The 14,169-nt window shown below is 43.3% G+C and overlaps 1 protein-coding gene across 1 annotated transcript in view; it reads left to right on the top strand.

The window, feature by feature from the left end:
* The first annotated feature begins 12,705 nt into the window (after positions 1 to 12,705).
* The window catches only part of Syt9 (synaptotagmin 9), a 165,888-nt gene continuing 164,424 nt past the window's right edge, over positions 12,706 to 14,169 (top strand). Inside the window, exon 1 of the mRNA XM_050163284.1 lies at positions 12,706 to 13,008. Within this exon, the coding sequence (XP_050019241.1) occupies positions 12,864 to 13,008 (145 nt within the window). The 5' untranslated portion in view covers positions 12,706 to 12,863. The remainder of the gene's footprint in view (positions 13,009 to 14,169) is intronic.

Genomic DNA, 14,169 nt, shown 5'->3' with positions numbered 1-14,169 from the left:
GCGGGCCGTACAAATGAAAAAACTTGTAGGATAAGAATTTTAAATCTTGAAATATCCCCTACTTTCTTGGGAAAGTGTCGATTGTGTTGGGTGGGTTACTCAGTCTAGGGGTTTGTAACCTACCCTGCAATCAGTTATTCCAGGGTCTTGGAGGGGCGCTACCTGGAAGGGAATGAGCTAAGACAGAAGAAGGAGGCTAAGCAGATTTGTCAAAGCCTCCGTTTATTAGGGTCATGGTTGCTGCTTATATAGGCCGGGGATGAGGACTTTGAAGGGCAGGGCAACTGGATTCTTGCCACGTGTTCCAGGTCACAAGTAGGCCAGGTTACATTAGGACAAGTAGGCCAAGAAGTCACAAGTTGCCACACCTAGTTCTCTGGATAGCTGGAATGTGAGGCGGGTTCCACTAACAGATTAACAGTTAATTGGGTGTGGGGAAGGTACTCTCAATAGAACATAATTATGGGTGTGGGGTTCTCTGCAGACTCCTCAGGGTGATGGTTCCTGTAATGATTTTTAGAGGGGAAATGGCTCCTGACAGGAAAGCAGCAAAAATGACAATTTCACTGAAAGCAATCTATAGATTCAGTGTAAATGTCCATTAAAAATTATAGCAACATTTCTCACAGAACTCACATACAGATTTTAATGTAAATGCTCATTAAAATTATAGCAAAACTTTTCACAGAACTCAAAAGAACAATATAGAACTCAAAAGAACAATCCCCAACCTTATACAAAAGAAATAAAAACTCAGGATAGCCTAAACAATTCTAAAAATCCTCTGAATGCATCACAATCTTTGATTTTAAAACTTTTTCTACAGAAACACAGTACTGAACTTAATCTACCTTAGATATAAACTTATATACCTACAAACTAAAGATTTTTGTAATGGAAAAGAAGCATATTTACTGTCCTGAATGAAGCTGTCTCGTGTAGCCCAGCCTGACCTCAGACTTACTATTTAGCCTGGGCTGGCCCTGAGCTCCTGATTCATTTGCCTCTACCTCCACTGCATGCTGGAATTATAGGCATACAAACCACAGCTTATGTATATTCCCAAACTTAGTTTCCTTAGGGAAAGACTAACATCTTTCCCAGTGAATTGTTATGAAGATTACATGAGCTAATTTATAGCATTTAAAAAAAATTTTTTGGCACATGGCATGAGCTAAAAACGACAGTAAAAATAATTAAAATATCAAAAATAAGCCTCTAGGATTCTAAATTCTACTTTGCTTCTTGATATGCTTTGCAGAATACATTTCTGGAGATAAAATAAGAAAGAACTGAAGAGGGGGTAGCAAGAAAGTTTTTAATAGAGATAAAGAATTGTGCCAAGAGGATAAAGATTTTATATATATGTTCAGAAAAATATTTTTGAGGTAAGATAGAAGTAACTTTGCATAATTAATTCATGTGAGATATAGGAAAGCTTATTACTCGTGGAATTCAAAGTCCAACACAGAAATTAAATTAAAACAAAACAAAACAAAATGTTTGTATTTAATGGGCACTCGCTGGACATTGGCTGAACTGGCTGATTAATTGTAATAAAGAGGACTCCACTCCCCAAGGCTTAACTCTGGTCCTGCAGTTCCTGCACCAGACTTTCCCGAGAAGTATAGCTCTCACCATCATCAAAGACGTTTTTTTCTACAACACACAGAGAACCTTACAGAATTTCACCACGGGTCAAAGTGCAGAAAACAACAGGCTGTGAGGTACCAAACCCTAGTTGATACTTTACAAACTCTACACCCAAGACTTGGAACACATAGCAGAGAGGGGGAGAAAAGATTCTAGGAACCAGCAGTTCAGGATGTCTGCTGTATGATTAACCTGAACCCATGAAATCTCAACAATGTGGTTGCTTAAAAAGATTTGCATAACAATGTCAGTTGATAGGCCAATTTCCATGGGGGAAACTGCAAGGGGCCCCACCTCTAGATGAAGAGCAACAGTCAATTAAGGACTGCAGAGACAATCCCCCTGATTGGTTAGATCTAATCCCATGTGGTCACTACTAAATAGATAAATACAAGCAACACTAAATGGACTCAACTGGTTGCATAAATACATTCATGTGCTTGCATGTGTTGCAAACACACTTTGTTACATATATTTAGGTAACAATAATAGTTAAAGAACAAAAGGCCTTGGAGTTGTGGGGCAGGAACATGGGAGAAGTTGGAGGAGAGGATAAGAAGGAGTAAAAATGAGGTAAATAATATAAATTTCTCAAAAATATTTTAGTGTTATTTTTGGTCTCAAAAATAAAAGAAATAATTATAAATTTTAAAATAAACACTGGTGTTGAGAAAAAAATGTGATAGGAAAAGCTAGACATGGTAGACCATGCTTGTAACCCCAGAAATTGTGAGATAGAGGCAGGAGGTTATCCTGGGCTATGGCTACATAGCAAATTTAGGGCCAGCTTGGGCTACATGAGCACCGTTTTAAAAGGCACACATACATAAGTACACACACACACACACACACACTTTTTTAGAAAAATATTTTTAAAATAAAAATATTATCTGGTACCTGGAAGTAGGGTGTGATAGAGCTCTTGCTTAGCATGCAGGATGTCCTGTGTTAGTTTACCAGCACAGAATAAATCAGACTCTAATTATGAGATTGTAATCCCAGCTGTAGAAGGCAGGCCAATCAGAAATTCAAAGTAACTTCTGTTGCATAATGAATTTGAGGTCAACTTGGGCTGCATGAAATCCTATATCAAAAAATAATTTTTATGCAATGGTGGAGGGAGATAAGGTCCAGAAATTTGACTTCTGCTCTCTGCTCTGACCTAATTATGAACAAAGACAAACCCGTGACAGAGAATAAACAGTAAAGGAGTGCCAGGGCTGTGGCCCATCACTTTGCCTTCAGGCCTTTTGTGGTTGTCTCTACAGTGGTGTGGCTTCTAAATGATAGAGCTGATACAACTCTGCTTTCTTTAACATGAAAGAATTGGTAGTTATGATGTTGTAGCCATCAAGCATTGCGAGGCTTCCTGAGCCTCCTTATTCCCCAGGGAAAGGTGAGTGCGCTATCTGCTAATTCCGTAGCCCCATGATGCAGGACAATCAGATGCAGGACAATCAGATGCAGGACAATCAGATGCGATAGGGAGTCCAGTCAAAGCAGGAATTATTACCGTGAGTGGCTGCTAATAAAGGTTAAGTGTCATCCTGTGATGTGAGGGTACCTCCAGCCAATGAGAGGCAGCCAAACCCTCTCCCAGCTGGAGGGGCGGCTACCTAATTTTTGCTGTCTCATCCTCACTCAAACTCGGGTCAGGCTTTTCTCTGTCCTACAGGCCTCGAAGTCTATGCCCTGAACTCGAGCCAGGCTTTTTTCTGTCCTGTAGGCCTCAAGGTACAGACCCCAAGATAATTTTGGCCCAACAAACCATAAAACTAAGAAGAAATTCACACAGTTCAGGCAGGAGGAATAAGTATCTTGAACATAGTAGGACAGTCTGCTCCTTGGAATAATAGCTAAGAGAACACTCAGATGGACAAAGAGGTTTCTAACAAGTTTCCAAAAGCTTTGATTTAATCTCAAGAAAAATTCACTCAAACAGGAAAGGATGAAGGTAACAGCCTACAAAGGAAACTAATGACCAATGAGAAAGCAGGTGTCGTAGAACATGAGCTCCAAGTCATTGCAAACCTCTTGGTCAAGGTGAACTGTATGTCAGGGTCAGAGGCTACTGTGATAATGAATGAATACTTCAGGCCAGTGATAATTGTTAGAAGATAGCTCTGGGTCTCATTTCCTTTTGTGTAAAGTAACAATTTGGACAAGAACTGAATCAGCAGAAATTACGATTGATGAAACTCTGTCATTAGGCACCCACAGCTGCTCCTCCAGAATGAGAGTTGGGTCTAGAGAGCTCATTCATGGCATCTCCTCTTTGCCTTTACACGGGGTCTGCACCATGGGCAGCAGGGTGTGGTCAATGAGCAGCATGAAATTTGCACTGCACACACAGGGCTTCTACTGCTATATCCTAGGTACTGCCATCCATGAAGCAAAGTAGAAACTAGAGTCGCAAAGGAAGCAGGAGACACAGCACCATATGCTGGGTGACACCAGAAAGGCTGCCTGACAATGACTTGCTGGGTTCAGCTTAGACACCACATTTCAGCAATTTTCCAGCAACTGAAGTCATGTAGCAGAGAAAGGACAATTTGATAAAAGACTTTCAAAATCTCAGCCAAAGAGTAAAGACACTGGGTACTTTCACCCTAGATGGCCAGGTACAAAAGTTTTGCATGCAGTGGTGTGGCATATAAAACAGATTCTATCTGAGTGTGGTAGCTCACTCTTGTGATACCAGCATTCAAGAAGGAAGGGAAGAAGAATCAAAAGGTTGAGGCCAGCCTTGGCTAAACAAGACTCTTTTACATAAGAACAAAAATAAACAACACCACAGAAAGAAAACATAGGCTCTGGGGCCAGACATACCCTGAGTCTTGGCTGTCAGGACTAAGAACTTGGAAATGCTACTACATCTTTCTGTGCTTATTTCCTGATATGTAGAGTGAAGGAGTAACATAGGTGAAATGCAGTAAAGTATGCAAAGTACACGGTATGGAATAAATGCTTAAGAACCATCAGGTAGGATGACATCACCCAGAGGATGCCATAGCTGCTATCAACTGTCTTTTTCCAAAGTTGCTTTTCCTCAGCATACAAACTAATAGTTTTTAAGCTTCATCTTCAGAAGCATTGCAGCATCAATACCACTTGTCTAACCTGTGTGATAGTTCTGTGACAGTAGAGCTGAGACAGAAAGTCTATTGTCTTACTTGTTGACTTACTGTGTAATCTCAAGTAGTCCAAGACAGGCTCAGCCTTCCTGAGCAGATTATAGGCACGAGCCATCACTCCTAAATACCAGCAATTCCCACCATTTTGGAGGCTGCGAGTCCAAGTGAAAGGCAAGGGCTTCCATGCTGTCATGACATAGAAAAAGGTGAAAAGACAAAGAAAGAAAAGAGGATAACTTGTCCCTTGATAATGAAGTCAGTTCCACCCTCAGCCCTCTAAACCTTATCACTGCTCTGTGGTCTCATTCTAATAGTGCTACAGTGGAACAATATTTCAAGGTAAGTTTGGGATACTTAGAAGAAATAATTTAGCAGGTCAGGGTGAAGCTGAGGAATCAGAATTCTTTTCTTTTAAAAAGTGCATTTATTTATTCTCCTACAATTTCATACCTATATGTATACTGATTGTGTCGTCACTGTTATCTAGCCTTTTATATCTTTCTTTTCTCCTATTGATCCTCTTGTTCTTCCCAACAACTTTCTCTGCTACTTTACTACTGTCTGTGTGTGTGTGCATGCATGTGTGTGCACTTGTGTGTGACAGTGCATTTAATTATGGTTGCTTGCATGAGTGTGGGTGTGTAGGACTGGTAGACGTTTACTTGAGGAAGGGCCACTTATCAGTGACTGTACCCCTAAGGAATATGACTCCTCACTCCCCCTAGCAGCCACATGAACTTTCTAAAGTTCCTTAGGGAAGGATGGGGTCTCATGAGCCCCTTTCCCATATATGATGGAATGTTGATGATTCTAGTCTTGTATAAATATTGTTTGTTAGCTACAGTTGCTATGTGTTTATAGGTACACTACCAGGTCATGTCCAGAAGCTATCACTTCAAAGCACTCTTTTCCATCCTCTGGATTTTAGATTTTTTCTTCTTCCTTCTCCTCCTCTTCCTCCTCCTCCTCCTCCTCCTCCTCCTCCTCCTCCTCCTCCTCCTCCTCCTCCTCCATGATATCACATGAACTTTGGATGGGGTGATGCAGATGTTCCACTTAGGACTAAGCACTCATAAGTCACTCTTTCTCAGAGCTTTGCCAAGTAGTAAGTTTCTGCATTAACCATTTCCCATTGTAAGCAGAAGCTTTTCTGACCAAAGCTGAGCAGCACTGATCTATGGCTATAAGCACAATTACACAGAAGGCAACTTGATACCATGTCTACTCAACACAGGACAAGTTTTATGTCCTTCTCTAGGTCCTGTGATTTTTCCAAGCCATGGACTTTACAGTACCAGGCAGGAATTCCTCCTGTGGAGTGTGAATATCAACTCTAATCAGAAAGTGCTTGGTTACTCCCATAATAGTTATGTTACTATTGCACCAGTGGGCACATCTTGCCTAGCATATTGAAAGTCAAGGTTGACATCTGGATAAAAACACTGATGGCTTTTCTTCCCCAGAAAAATATTATATAATTTTTAGTAAATTTTCTTTTTGAGTCAGGTTGGCGTGGAACTGACTATGAAGCTCAAAGACATACACAACTAGATTTTAGCCCAAACACACATGTCATTCCATTGTAAGATATTTAGAAGAGTAAAGGATATGGAGTTTTCATTTTATCCTAACAATACTTTCTTCTGAAATATCTCCTGAAAGACCTGACTCGAGGTTATGTGACAGATAACTTTTTTTTTTTGACTGGGGGTTTGAGACAGGGTTTCTCTGTAGCTTTGGAGCCTATCCTGGAACTAGTTCTTGTAGACCAGGCTGGTCTCAAACTCACAGAGATCCACCTGCCTCTGCCTCCCGAGTGCTGTGATTAAAGGTGTGTGCCACCACTGCCTGGCTCCAGATAACTGTTTTAATAAGTAGAAATATTAAAACCCTAAATGATATAGAATATAGTATATACATAAATTAGAAACAGCCATTTTTAAAGATGGTATTGTGTACTATACATAATTGTGCACCCTCTACTTTTATGTAACTAGCAATATATGTAGGTTTGTTTATGCCAACATTGCCAAAATGAGCAATGCAGTGGGCTGCAACATTTTTATAGCTAAGACATCACTTGAGTGATAAGAATTTTTCTGTTATGATATAGTCTATTCTTGAATGAAAATGTTATGTAGCTCATGACATCTCCCAGTTTGGGATGCTATGAATAACAGATTAAGAAATGTGTTTTGTACCAAATAAATTACAGTAGACATAAAACAGCAACAAGAAAAATGCATGAGACTAGGCCTGGTGGAGCACATCAACAAGCTCAGTACTCTAGAGGTAGATGCAGGAAGATCATACGTTCAAGGTCATTGGCTACATAGAGAGTTCAATGTTGTCCTGAGCTGTCTGAGACTACCTATCAGATAAATTCTACCTAATTCATTCTATCTATCTATCTATCTATCTATCTATCTATCTATCTATCTATCTATCTGTGTATCTATCTATGTATAAATATACACACAAACACAGATACACAGACATATCATAGTCAATAGCACAATTCAAAATGCATTACTTGTACATTAATAGATTTAAATGTATTGCTTTAGGTAATATCAATAACAATTCAATTGTGCACATATTAGTATTATCTGATAAACTCCATGTACAAACATTTTAACTTGCAAGATGCTGGTTGCTTAGTAACTATTTTATTTCTTGAATGTCATAGAATCTGTTGTATCCTAAGGGTACTTATTTCTTTTTTAAAAAAAATTGTGTTGTGTTTTGTTTTGTGAAAGGTTTGCCATCAGAATGTGAGTGTTATGGAAAACCACTGCTATCTTGAAACCAAAATGAGAAAGATGAGACATCAACATTGCTGTTAATGCACATAGATTCGTCCAGATACACCACTACTGGCTGCCTACTTTACAAATGTGGTGGGCTTGATAGGAAGCACTGATAATCTTGAAAAGGGGGGTGCCAAGATGGGAAAAGGCTCTTTCAAGGATGCCCAGGTCTTGAACAAACAGAAAGTTGTGCATGAGGTTGGTATCACTATTGACATCTCCCTGTGGATATCCGAGAGCAGCAAACATTATGTGAATTGGGCTCCCAAGCACAGTGACTTTATTAAAAAAGTAAAGCAAAATATATAGCTCAACAAAAATAATAAGAAATTAAGTAAAAAAATTTAAAAACCATGACTAGAGATTGTTGTGCTGGCGTTAGTGAATTTTGATGCTGGTTTTTCCAAGAATGGGCAAGCCTGTGAGCATGCCACCCTTCTAGCTTACACACTGTGAAACAGCCAGCTGTTCATGTCAATGAAATGGATCCCATGGAGCCACACTAAAACCAGAAGTCAGCACGTACATTAAGAAAACTGGCCACAACCCTGACACGGTAACATTTGTGCCAATTTCTAGTTGGAATGATGAAAACACGCTGGAGTCAAATGCCAATAGACCTTGGTTCAGAGGATGGAGAGTCATCCATCAAGATAGTGGTGTAGATAGAATGATAGTGTGGGGAGCTTTGGATTATATCCTGCACCAACTCATCACCTAACACCAACTCATCACCTAACTGCCCTTCCAGGGTTACTATGCCTGGGGGCCTGGTAGAAACTGGTGTTCTCAGACGTGACAACCACTGTTGAAACAAACCTTGAGACCTTGAGTGAAGCTCTTCCTAGAGACAATGTGTGACAATGTAAACAACATGCCCATCAAAGATGTCAGTCGTGACAACATTGCTGCTAACAGCAATAATGATGCAACAATTGAAGCAGGTGGCTTCATTGCTCAGCCAAATTTGCACTGCCGTGCCCTGTACGGGACTGTCACACAGATCACATAGCATGCAAATCTGCTGAGATTAGAGAGAAGATTGGGGACCATTCTAGTAGAGAGCTGGAAAATGGTCTTCTATTCTTGGTATTTGGTCAATGCAGCCATTCAACAATGGTCTTGGGCAAGCCCACGTGTGCCTAGAGTTTCTCTGACTATCCTCCCTTCACTCATTTTGATGCTTTTGACATGAGGCAAACTGTTGGTGTGGAAGACAAAGCACCTGGAGCTAGCAAAGTCACCAAATCTCCCAGAAAGTTCAGAAGGCTAAAGTGAATGACATCCCCAACTGTTGACAGAGGTTTCTGTCCTGCCCCATCCTGCAGCCATTCATTCCCAAAGAAACACACAGAGGTCTACTTTAATCATAAACTGATTTACCTATTAGCTCAGGCTTCCTATTAACTCTTATAACTTATATTAGCCCATAATTCTTGTCTGTGTTAAGGCTTGATACCTTTTTGGGCGAGGCAGTCACATCTTGCTTCTTCTGTGTGTCTGCAGACTAAGCTTTCCTCTTCCCAGAATTCTCCTATTCTCATTGCCCCACCTATACTCCTGCCTGACTACTGGCCAACCAACATTTTATTAAACAAGTACAAGAAACAAACTTTTACAGGGTAAAACCATTTTCATACAAATGGTCCACAAAATATTCTCCTTTCCTTCTGAAGGTTTTACAATGTACAATAACCTTTGACTATTAGAAAGCTTTGCCTTAGAAAACTAAGAAAAAACAATCAAACAGGTGAAGCAAACAGTTCAAACAGTTTAAGACTTGAACACTGAAATGGAGACAATAAAAAAACCACAAACCAAGGGAATTATGGAAACGGAAAATCTGAGTAAATTAACAGGAACTACAAACATAACCAACAGATTACAAGAGATGGAAGAGAGAATCTCAGGAGTTGAAGATATGATAGAGAAATTAGATTCATCAGTAGAATAAAATAAAATTTGGTAAATCCAACAAATCTTTAATACAAACATCCATGAAATCTGGAACACCATGGAAAGACTAAATATGTAAAAAAGATAGAAGAAGAAGAACTCCAGATCAAAGGCACAGAAAATAGATTCAATAAAATCATAAACGAAAATTTTCCTAACCTAAAGGATATGTCTATAAGGGTACAAGAAGCTTACAGAACAACAAATAGATTGTACCAAAAAAAGTCTTTTTGCCATATAATAATCAAAACACTAAACATACAGAATAAAGAAAGGATATTAAGAGCCACAAGGAAAAAAACCCATGTAACACATAAAAGCAGACGTATCAGAATTACATCAACTTCTCAATGGAAATTCTGAAAGCCAGGTAGTCCTGGACAGATGTGCCAGAGACATGAAGAGACCACAGATGCAAGTCCAGACTACCCAACAAAGCTTTCAATCACATAGACAAGATCTTCTGAAAAATTTGGGAGCATGCCAGGCGGCTGAGTGGGCAGAAAGGGAAAGAGGATGGAGAAGGGGAAGAAAGAGAAGAACATGAGTAAACTGAATGATCAGGATGTGGGAAGGACAGAGACGGAGAGCAATGAAAGAGATATCTTGATTGTGGGAGCCAATATGGGGGCTACCTTAAATCCTGGCACTACAGAAATTCCCAGCAATTCACAAGAATGACCCCAGCTAAAACCCTAAGCAATAATGGAGAGGTGCCTGAACTGACCTTCCCCTGTAATCAGATTGATGACTACCTTAACTGTCATCATAGAACCTTCATCCAGAAACTGATGGAAGCTAAGCACTGGGACAAGCTCCCAGAGGCCGGTGGAAGAGAGGAAGGAGTGATAATATGAGCAAAGGGTACGATGGAGGTACCCACCCAAACTAATGGGAGCTTACTGACTCCAGCAGAACAGCAGAAAACCAGCATAGGACCAAACTCGTCCCTCTGAATGTGGGTGACAGTTATGTGGTTTGGGCAATTTGTGGGGCCACTGGCAGTGGGACCAGGATTTATCCCTAAAGCTTTTTGGAGCTCATTCTTTTTGGAGAGATACCTTGCTCAGTCTAAATATAGAGAAGAGAGCCTTGGTCCTGCCTCAAAGTGATGTATCAGACTTTGTTGACTCCCCATGGGAAACTTTTCCCTCTCTGAGGAGTGGATGGGGAGTGGAGCGAGGTGAAAATGGAAGGAGCAGGAGGAGGGGAAGGAGTGAGAACTGGGAGGGGTATGTAAACTGAGAAAAGATCGTTTTAAAAAATAAATTAAAATAAAAAAGAGTTGCATTGCTACTGTTTTTAACACACACCTCGCCTGTTTATACAAAATCCTCCAGTCTGTCACCTCCACTGTCTCATCTCCCCCACCCTCTGCCTCCCATCCCAAGTTCCTTTCTTTGGAAGAGGAGCACCTGCTCAGTCTTTCCCAGGGCTTCTGTCTCAGTTGGTTTTCTTTCTCACGATGTGGTTTTGTCCTAGGTGTTGTTTCTTTGAGACATGTGTAGCCCAAGCTACTTCAAAATCATTTTGCAGTCAAGGAAGACCTTGAACTTCTGATCTTCCTCCTCCGTCTGAGTGCTGGGATTATAGGCATGTGCCACAATGCCGGGTGTATTTGGTACTGGGGAGGAAATCTAGGGCCTTGAGCATGGTAGGCAAGCAAGCACTCTACCCATTGGTCCGCATCCCAGCCCTATCCCTTATTTTTAACCAAATAGTTTTAAAAGTGGAAAAAATAAAATACAAAATAAGAAAAATAGAAGAGTCTACCTGCCTCTTCACTGCTCTTTGGAGTTACCTTTATATCCACAACTGTCCGTTCTCTATTACTCCAATATAAACTCCACAAAGCCTAACAGCACTCACCACAGAACTTCAGATTTTGTGTGCTGAGTAAATATTCTTAGGGACCCTATATTACCTCTGGGGAAGAAGATTTTCTATGAGACATTCTTAGAGACAGCACAACCTTATGGATAAGAGTGCTAGTTAACTGTTCTAGAATGAAGTTTGACATCAGGGTTATCTAACTATGAAAGAGGGGTGTGTGGGGAAAAAGAGGAAAAGAGAAGGGGTGAGGGGGAGGGCAGTCAAGGAGAGAGGGAGAGAGTCTAGTCCCTTATTAGGAACTTGGCAATTAGCACCTTTCTGAGTCTGCTTTTTCAGTGGCAACGTGGGTAACACACACACACACGTTCAAGGCTATCTAGAGAATTAAATAAAATTATACAAAAGGCTGTGGCACAGTGCCTTGTGTACACAAACAAGCTCAATAATTCGTGGTTATTTCTGGGCTTGGTGCCTAAAAAACTGAAGAGATGGGTGGATGAAAGGTGATCGAGGTCTTCGCAAACATCCACAAATTCTGGATCCACTGTCTTCTGTGCTAGGGAAACGCTGGCAACCGTTGCCTTTCCAATCAGCTGCTTAGAAAACCAATCAGGACCTGTGAAGCTCCAGGTAAGTCTCCGCGTCTTTCTCTGGGGTAAAGCATCTGCTGCTCTTAGTTCTGATCAGAGCCTCTACCTTCTACAAATTACCACCAAGTGTACATCACTCTTTGTTGGCAAATATTGGCTCCAAATTTCGCATTTGGCCGAGTGCTGTCCTAAGGCCCGCGGTTTATGCTTAGACCGCGCTTTCCAAGTTCAAAGAAGGTACTGACATACTGGCGGGTGTGGTCCACCTCCTAGCCTCAGCTTCCTTCACCAGAAAATGTGCCTCGGTCCCACGCGGGGCTCCAGAGGTGCGGGGTTGGGGTGGGATCGCGGGATGTTAGGTTTGCATCTGGGCGGAGGAATGGGGTGCCAAGAGGTGCTGGTACGCGAACCAGCTTGCCATCCCTGAATCTGGGCACCGCCATTCGGAACCTGGGGTCCCAAGCGAGTCAGGCGATCCTCCGGCAACAAACAAGCGCCTAGGTCTCCATCCACCGCTCCCCCCGCCCCCGGCGCGTCTGCTTGGAGGCCGCAGCGAGCCCCGCCCGCGGCTCGCACCCCTGACCCGGCCCCGCCCCCGGCGGCTGCGAGTAGCGGGCGGAGCGCGGAGAGGCGCGCTGGGCTTTGGATGCGCCGCCTCCCTTCGGCTCCGGGGGAGGGACGAGGGGCCGCGCGGGAGACGGAGAAAGCCCGAGCGAGCGACTCGCGGACCTCTGCATGCAACCGGTGGGAGGCCGGCCGGGCTGGCGCTGCGGCTCGGGCTGGAAGCGCGGACCGGCCGGCGGCGGCGGCGGAGGCTCTGAGCTGGCAGGCGGAGGGCTTTCTCCCGCGCCCGCCTGCCCGGCGCGGTCCGAGGATGCGGGGGGGCGATGCCCGGGGCCAGGGACGCGCTCTGTCACCAGGCGCTGCAGCTGCTGGCCGAGCTCTGTGCCCGAGGGGCCCTGGAGCACGACAGCTGCCAAGATTTCATCTACCACCTGCGGGACCGTGCTAGACCCCGGCTCCGAGACCCAGGTAAGCGCCGCCGCCCGGCGCGACCCGAGGGCCCTGGGATGAGGACTTGGGGCCGCGCCAGGGCCTGAGCCAGGAGAGCAACACAGACTGGAGGAGAGCAGGGGGTGATCATTGAGCTCAAGGAGCTCTCCAAAAGCAGCGCACCGTGGCCTGATGCTAGAACTGGACGGAGGCTGCTGAGCGGAGGCCGAGCCGGGTGGGCTGGGGCAGGCTTGTAGGTACCACGCCTGCCACCTGCGCTTGGCTCCTGGGGGCAGCTCCTTAGCTTAGAGCTGTGCCTACCACATTACCAGCTGGCTCCAGGAGCTAAGGGAGGCCGCGGAGGCCTCGGAGCTGGAAAAGGAATCGAAGAGCCCAGGTAACTCTCGGAAGTTGGGAGCCAGGCTGCAACTGATTCCCACCCAGAGCTGCATAGCCTGAGTGCCCAGTTCCTCTCCTGCTCTGGGGTGAGAAGAGAAAGACCAAACTGTGCATGGGGCAGGGCCCTGAAGCCACACGTCTAAGGTAGCTGGGCCTGAACCCTCTCGCTGCATATCGCAAGGTGAGCAGGCACAGAGAGGCCTTAGTTTCCAATTTGTCCTGCTGCAGGCATACTAGACTGGTGGGCTTGCTGGTGGTGTCCTGTGCAGTTGGCAGTTGTCCCAGTTAGAGTTGGCAGGATCCTAACTTTGAAAAGTTCATTTACTTTGGCATTTGACCAATTACGATTAGAATAAGGCGTTTTATTTGAGCAGTTTGCTTTTCCCCACTGTCCTGGGTCCCACTGTCTTCTCATTCATCACCGGTCACCAGAAGGTGCGTTCTTTTACCATGTTGCCCGAGCACCTTCTCAGCTGGAGGACTCAATTTCTCATACGTATTTTTTTTTCCCAGTGTAAGTGTTTTAAATTTTAAAAGGCATATTGTGGTTGGGTTGTTCAAAATGGGATGAGAGTGATCTGTGCCTTGATGGTCACGTGTGGAAACACTGCGATTCGCTGTTGCTGTGCAAACTATTAGGTGCAAGTATTTCTCAGTTTACGCCAGTTCGTTATATAAAATACATTTACCCAAAGGATACAGAAGTGCTTGACTCTCAAAGCAGTTGACTTAAACAGCCTACCTTTAATAAGATACTTTAAATGTGTGTGGTGAAGGCAGGTGTTAAAATGTTGTCACGTT

This window comes from Alexandromys fortis, unplaced genomic scaffold (genome assembly GCF_014885135.2).
Source record: "Alexandromys fortis isolate MF-2015 unplaced genomic scaffold, M_Fortis_MF-2015_v1.1 scaffold_129, whole genome shotgun sequence".
NCBI classification, from domain to species: Eukaryota; Metazoa; Chordata; class Mammalia; order Rodentia; family Cricetidae; genus Alexandromys; species Alexandromys fortis.
This window is presented reverse-complemented; position numbering and strand designations above follow the sequence as displayed.